Source organism: Spermophilus citellus (assembly GCF_964194105.1).
Source record: "Spermophilus citellus genome assembly, chromosome: X".
Lineage (NCBI taxonomy): Eukaryota > Metazoa > Chordata > Mammalia > Rodentia > Sciuridae > Spermophilus > Spermophilus citellus.
In genome coordinates, this window is record NC_138190.1 from 85,840,029 (window position 1) to 85,847,898 (window position 7,870).

A 7,870-nucleotide genomic window follows, 5' to 3' on the forward strand; every position below is an offset into this window, starting at 1 on the left:
CTAGAGGGTGTTTATCATTTTTGGCCCAGATATTCTAAAAATTAATATCTGTGTTGGAGACATAAACAATGTAAAGAAAAGTAGCCTCATTCTTGGTGATTTTTTTGACCTTCCTCAACATGTTGTCAGTTAAATATTCTATATCTCAAGATGAAAAGAACACGTCCTACACAGAACACATCCCAGGCCAGACACATCCCCAAGATACAAAGCAGGGAGGAACCCTAGTACTTATTTCTGAACTTTGGTAACCTCACCTATAAAGAAGTGGTCACAGTGTACTCTACAGGATGTGATTGAGTATTAGAAAGAGATCCTAGAAATTTAAGAGCTGAGAGGAATGATGATCTTTGGGTCTCTCAAGCTGAATGTGACCTTCAGCCATGCTTTGTCTTGCACAGCAAACACCTTCCAGTTTGCCAATGCCCCTAACAATCCTATAATCAGTCTATTTTAAGGTCTTGTACTTTTCATTGTTTTGCCAATCAAACTCACATAGTCATCCTCTTTTTATTGTTCATGCCCAACAGACATATGATATACACATATCAATGTATATAGATACATATACACTTACACAGTAGCAGTCAGACTTTGGAGTAAACAGGATTACCTAGGAATCTTGTTAAAATGGAGATTTTGTAACCCCACTATGTGGGTATGGAGGGCAGGGGCTAGCGGTTTTACAATCACAAAAGTTTTTTTCCACCAAAGTGTTTCTATAAAGATAGTAGACTCACACTCATTGGAAAACACTAGGACATAATTCTAAAAATGTTATCAGATGCTTAATTATAGGCATGATTTTCCATGATTGGTTGAAGACAAGGAAAATAACTGTCTAAGAAAATTAAGATTTTGAGTCTAAGTAGCTGAAAGAGAAAAAGTACCATTAACAAAAATAATGACTGGGATAGAAGAGGAAGATGATGATAGAATATAGGCTGCTTTTTAAGCTGCTTTATTAATTTCATATTATGAAAAGAATATTTTTTCAAAAATTGGTGAAATTGCCATGCTGACAGAAACTTTTAGACAGAGACAAAACAACATTCAATCAGAAACTGAAAAGTGGAAACACCAAAAGTTTTACAGGAAAAGTAAATCACAAAGATCAAGATTTTAAAGCTGTGGCCACATTATGAACCTCATTTTATAAGGTTTATAAAGCCTTAGGATTCAAGGTATAAGGCAAAAGTCATAATGATTGTCAGGTTCAGGGGTTTGGAAGCGCACATAATGCCTCATTTGTTGTTCCTTAGTCTTTCTCTTGATTTCCATCATCTGTCCTACAAACCTTTCTACGTCATCTCCCACTTCACTGTGATCAATATGCCTATTAGGTATGGCCCATCGAAAATTAGGGACAAGCCTCCTAACTCTCCCCCGCCTTACATTTCCTCCAGGCTTTTGGCTTTCACCCCCTCCCAAATGGCGGGATTCTTCTTCATTTTGCATTGGAGCCTGCTCCCCTCCTTCGTTTTCCTGATGGTTGTTTTCCTCGCTGAGATTTTTTAACACTTGTTTCTCTTTGGACTCCATTACTCCTAGAAGACAAGAGACAGAAGGGACTGAATCCTTAGTGGACAGATCAGCACCGAGGACAGAGGCCCTACTAAGCACTTTTCAAAACGCAGAGGCCTAGATTTGAAAGGCCTTTTGTGAATTGCATTTTCCCACCTGAGAGGCACCGTGCGCCCTCTAGGGGGCCGGGTCCAACCCCTCCCTCCCTCAAAGCCCACCATTTTCCCTGCAGATGCATCTCCTGGCCTCCGCAGGCACCAAAATGGAGGACAGAGATGAAGGGAGAGGCGGGGCGGGGGAGGGGATGCGGAGGGGTGTTGGGGGTCTCAGACTGGGCTTTGCACACCTCCCTCTGCCCCCCTCCCCGCCTCCCAGCACTGCCCCTCGCACCCACCTGGGCCTATCCTTGCCGTCTCCTCCTGCTCCTCTGGATTCTCGCCGCCGGCCGCGCCGCCGCCGCCGCGACTCTTAATCCGCAGACCTGCAGACCGAGGTGGGGGCACAGGGGGCTGCTATAGCCCAGTGCTCGGCCCCGGCCCAGGCCCAGGCCCAGGCCCCTTCCTCGCCGCGCTCGGTCCAGCCCCGCCCCCAAGCTGACCACCATTTTCTGCACCAGACGACGGGGGCGGGGCAGGGGTGTGGAAAATGCTGGGTTCTGGCGCAGACAGGTGTTTCCAGGGATCGGGACCGTCCCCCCATCCCCCCGCCGCTGCGGAGCCTCTGCTGGACTGGGAGCTGCGTGTCTCATTGGACCCCCAGGAAGGGGTCCGCTCTCCCACTCCAACCTCAGGGGCCCCCTCCGGGTCCTTACCCGCTCCTCCGGCGCCTCCTACTTTTCTGGGCCACCCCTGGCCCGCTCGCCAAAAGGGCCAGCTGCGCAGCTACCGCCTAGAGGGAGCGAGCGAACGCTGGAACTGCCGCTGTAGTGAGATGCGCAACGGATCACGTGAGGCTACGTCACAGCCAACGGCTCCACCCGCGTCCCAGGCCCCAGCCGGCTGCCCAGAGTGGGCGTGGCTTGGCGGCAAGGCCCCAGATTCTCTCAGGGGCCTTTGAACATGAGCATCCTGGGCCCTGTTGCTGCTGCTTTTGTGCATTCCTAGGCCTTTCTCTGCCTATCGGAGAAGAGCAGTGTCTTTTCACCAGAATGTTGGCCATTCCTCCTTCTAGAACTGGGGAATTGCCATGCCCTCTTAGGATTTTCCTTGCTCCCCAACCTTCTGGCACCAGTTCTTGTTTGTAGAATTTAACGGCATGCAAAAAAACCCTCAATTGTCAAAAAAATAACACTTTGTGCAATAATTTTTCAAAAAAGAAGTTCATGCAAGAATGTCTATGATGAGCAAGATGTCAAAATTTTATTTATTTATTTATTTATGGTGATGGGGATTGAACCCAGGGCCTTGTGCATGCAAGCAAACACTCTACCAACCGAGCCCCAAGATGTCAAAATTTTTCATAAGGAGTGATCTATGCCACCTGCCCAATTTTCAAGTTGTGTTCCTCTCTGATGCTAGTTCCTACTTTTTTCTCTATACCAGAATGCCTAAGGAAACTGGAAAAAGTTTTTCCTTCCTCCTCCTTTTCCTCCTCAACCAGGACCTTGCACATGGTAGGCAAGCAGTCTACTACTGAGGCACATCCCTAATCCCATCTAGTTCTTCTTAATAGGTTTTGATTTTGTTCTTTTTTGGATTGAGAATTGAATTCTCTTTATAGTTTATGTTAACATTATTTTAATTTTCTTATGGGAAAATTCAACTATATGGTAAAGTAGAATAATGCAAACCCATGTACTCATCCTCTAGCTCAGCTTCCACAAACTCTGCCCAATTTTATTTAATACTTATCTTTACCCACTTCTAATTTTGAAGGAAATTCTAGACATAATATCACTTTAGACATATATCACTTGCATATTTGCAAGATAAGGACTCTCTCTCTACACACACACACACACACACACACACAACCACAGTAGTTATCACACCTAACAATTCACAATTCCTTAATACCATTGTAAGTCTAATCCAGGTTTAAATTCCCAATTGTATCATAGTTAAACATTTTTTTTTGTTTGAATCAGGTTGCAAATAAGACCCACACATTTTATTTTGTTGCTATACCTCCTAAATCCCTTTTTAAAAATAGTTGGTCTTGCTTTTTTTTAGTTGTAGTTGGACATAATACCTTTCTTTTATTTATCTATTTTTATGTGGTGCTGAGGATTGAACCCAATGCCTTACACATGCTAGTTGAGCACTCTACCTCTGAGCCACAATCCCAGCCCCCTAAATTTCTTTTAATGTATAGTTTCTCACTTGTTAATTTCTCCTTCAATTTAATTGTTGTTGAAATGAAGTTGTTTGTCCTATATTTTCCCACAATATTGACCTTGGTGGTATCATTATTAACAGACTCTTTACTCTTTGTTTCCTATGAAATGGAGTTATTTCTAGGAACAGTTTGGATCCAGATTCAATTTCAGTTCAGTTTTTTCCCCCAAGAAATGGCTGTTGGCTCTTGATTTGTTATTTGTTAAAACATAAAACAAATTATGTGATTTTTACCTGGAATATTGCTATGGAGACAATTCAAATTTTTGGTCAGGCTTCCTACAAGCAGAACCTGAAACAGAAAACTTTATGAAAGAGATCTCTTGAGATGATGCTGTCAGGTTGAAGAAAGCCTCTTGAGTAGTTGGAATGAACTTGGGGGGTCCTTCTGCTTTAGCTTCCTGAGTAGCTGGAATTATGGGCACGTGCCAACATACCCAGCATGCAACAAAAATTTTTTTTGTTGATATTGTATCCTGAAACTTTGCTGGACTCATTTGTCATTTCTATCAATTTGTGTGTTCACATGAGTGTATTCTTTAGGATTTACTATATATACGATTTGTCATTTGCAGGTAAAGATAATTCCCTTTTTCCTTTCAAAAAGATGCCTTTCTGATTTGCTTTATACTGCCTCATTGATCCAGATAAATTTTATAGTAAAATGTTGAATGGATATGAAGAAAGTTGGATGTCTTTTTCTTGTTTCTGATACATGAGGAATGCTTTCAGGCTTTCACAACCCAGTATGGTCTTAGCTGTGTTTTTTTTTTAATTCAAAATAGCATATTTTTATTCACAAACATAAGTTTTCCCTGCAGGTTATAAATATGACCGAGAAAAGGAATTTGGGTATTTGAACAAACATTTCAGGTTGGCAGGGTTTAATTCTTTTTCCCAAGAAACTCTTCAAAATGTAAGTAAATTAGTAAATGTAAGTACTAATGGAAATACAGTACAAAGAAGGGAATAAAGGTCTTGCTTAATTCTATTTTCTTAGAATATCCATATCTGAGCTTTAGCTCACATAATGTAATAAAGGAACATACAATGAAGCGAGGCTAAGAAAATACAGAAGCACAATAATATTCACTCATGACAAAAAGGCATGGAGTCATCACTTCAGATCCTACTTAATGTAGATTCATAAATTTCTGCATGACCAGAAACAATCATAAAAGGTTCAGTGCTTCTTTTTTTCCTTCACTGTTCCTCTGTGAGTCTGACAGTGAAGACTGTTAAGGGAGTAGGCACTTGATTTTCAATGATCTGCCCCTTTCTGTTGTTGAGTGAATTTTTGCCGAACGTTGGGCCATAGGTGGGTAGTTAGGTTGGTATTGTTTTGATGGAGACCACAAGGCTCTCACAATGTATGGGGGTGCAGGGGTGTGCGTGTTCATACCTCCATGTTTGCACTAATGGAAATTTCCTTTTACAAACATCACATCGAAGGTGAATGTTTGGAATCCACCTTAATATATATTTAACAAAGCAAATACTTTATATTATAAAATAAATGTGATCAGGGAATTTTAAGATAGTTGGTGAATTTATTCTGTAGTTTGTGATTCTATTAGGTGACTTTCTGTTGATGTGGGGACTCAAAAGTCTTATCTGTGATAATAGCCCATAAATCAGCACAGTGTACTTTCTTAGGACCTGTGTGGTCAGGCCCCCATGCTTTGCCATTTTTCTTGTTCCTCTTGTTCATTTATCTCCATGGCCACGTGTATCTCAGTCTCACCTTGAGGTGATTTTGGGGTGACATGGCTTCTTCCTCAAGTTCTAATTAGATGGGTTGGCCTAGGATTATGCTTCTGAGAATAAAATAAGATGATGCACAGTTTGTAATTTTGTTTTGGAAACCAGTAGGGAGTAGTTCATAACTTGATCAAATAAAACCTGAACGTGAATTAGCCTGCTGAAGGATTTAGAACTGACTTTTCGAGATAAAGATGAACCCTGTGTGATGATAAAAAATGGACCAATACCATGTGCTGTTGAGAGCCACAGCCGAAGGGGCCCCAGCAAACTTCCAGCTGCCAGCTGATGATTGGCTCACAGCGGCCCCAGCAACTTCTAGCTGATTGGCTCCTCTGCGGTGATGCTCATTGGGCTGTTTGCTCACCCTTTCAGACTACTGAGCTGCTCATTGGGGGACTTTTTTTGGCTCCGCCCACGCGACCCAGCCAATCAGCCTCAAGAGCAGGAGGAGTGGGGGAGGTTGAGAGGTTTGTGGGAAGCCGGTGGTGGCAGTTGGGCTCTGAGGGTTTTTCCTGAGGAGCTGTGTGGTGTGGTGTGTGGTTCTAAAAATAAAGTTCGTTTCTTTTGACAAGTGGCTCCTGAATTGTGCCCAGCCAGACTGCGGCATTTGGTGGCCCGTACGGGAACGAAACTGTGACCGGCGTTATCAGCACCAACAATTCGCTTGCTCATAAGCCAGTTGTTTTATTAATGGCATTGCTTGTTCTGTATTCCCCAAAACTCTGGTAGCTGTTTGAATAAGCCTATCTACAAATTCAGCATAAGACTCATTAGCTCCTTGTATTACCTTAGATAATTGATCTTGTAAACCTCCATGCCCTTGTAAAGTCTTCCATGCCCTAACCGCATCTGCAGCAATTTGTGCGTATACACCAGGATCATATGCAATTTGTTGCTGCTGATCCTCATAAGGTCCCTTTCCTAACAACATATCTAGATTTCTCTGAGGATAACCAGCTGCTGCATTTCGCCTAGCCGTCTCCTTGCAAAATTCCTCATTGGCAACCTTCCATAACAGGTATTGTCCTCCATTTAGCACAGCTTTACACATATTAGCCCAATCTGCTGGTGTCATGTTCAAGTTGGTAATGGATTTGACCATGCTTACAGTGAAGGGTGCTTGGGGACCATAGGTTGTTACAGCCTCTTTTAGCTGCTTCACTTTTTTGAAATTTAAAGCATGGTGAATTCGCTGCCCTCCTGCCTCAAATACAGGGCATGTTAATATTTGAGATCCTGTCTCAGGATCCCAACTATCAGCTGTGGGGGTTGGGAGCCTCCCAGCATATCGAGGTGGCACTGTTGGTTGGACACTTACGCCCTCTGGTGATAGAAAGGTGTTAGTAGCAGTCTCCTGTAGAGGTGGTGCTGTTGGTTGGACACTTACACCCTCTGGTGATAGAAAGGTGTTAGTAGTAGTCTTCTGTTGTAACTTTTCCCGATTAAAGAAAGCTCTAGTTTCTCTACTTACAGTTTTTATGATTTTTATAAATATCCAATGTCTGTCTTCATCTCTTGTAACAATTTGTAAATTAAAAACTATTTTGCCTGAAAATTTGGCTTCACTTTTTCTGTAGTGTGTGTCTTATTTTCTACACTTAAAAAGTTATGAATACGGGATGTATTTACTAAAAAAGTTTGGTTAGGGTATGTTTGCTATATCTGCTTTTATGTTTTTCAGCTGAAATATCACACAAACTGTACCTATAGATCATTCTGCCCCAAATTCCTGGGAGAATCAGAGTGAAAAAGTAAATGTTTTATTGCAAAAATAATTGTCATTTTACTAGTCCTTAAAAAGCATGACCTAGAAATTAAAAATATATTTGTCAGAAATTAACATTTAATAAAGTGATTAAATACAGACAAAGCCATTATTTATCTTGGAGTAAATTACACTAAAATGCATTAGAGATGATGTTGTTTTGTTCTTCATACTGAATAAGTTAAACAGATCAGTAACAAGTAATGAGATTAAAATAGTAATAAAAAGTCTACACAAAGAAAAGTCCAGGACCAGATGGCTTCAGTGTTGAATTTTACCAGTATTTAAAGAACTATCACTAATGTTCTTCAAACTATTTCATAAAATAGTATAGAAGGAACCCTCCCAAACTTATTCTATAAAGCCAACATCATCTTACTAACAAAACCTGACTGTGAGACAATAGCAAAAAAAAAAAAAAAAAAAAAAAAAAAAGAATAAGGCAAAGGAAATAATAGAAAAATATCTTCATGCAAAAATA

At 41.3% G+C, this 7,870-nt stretch overlaps 1 protein-coding gene across 1 annotated transcript; it reads right to left on the bottom strand.

Annotated features, from left to right (window-relative positions):
* Positions 1-559: 559 nt before the first annotated feature.
* BEX4 (brain expressed X-linked 4) lies at positions 560-2,473 on the bottom strand. The gene is made up of 3 exons (XM_081277129.1): positions 2,336-2,473; positions 1,919-2,005; positions 560-1,547 (listed from the first exon to the last, which is right to left on the bottom strand). The coding sequence occupies exon 3, from the start codon at positions 1,540-1,542 to the stop codon at positions 1,180-1,182; it is 363 nt and encodes a 120-aa protein (XP_081133255.1). The 5' UTR covers positions 1,543-1,547; positions 1,919-2,005; positions 2,336-2,473; the 3' UTR covers positions 560-1,179.
* Positions 2,474-7,870: the final 5,397 nt, after the last annotated feature.

Excerpts from the sequence above, each read along its gene's own strand:
- BEX4 (XM_081277129.1), bottom strand. The coding sequence starts at position 1,542 with ATGGAGTCCAAAGAGAAACAAGTGTTAAAAAATCTCAGCGAGGAAAAC.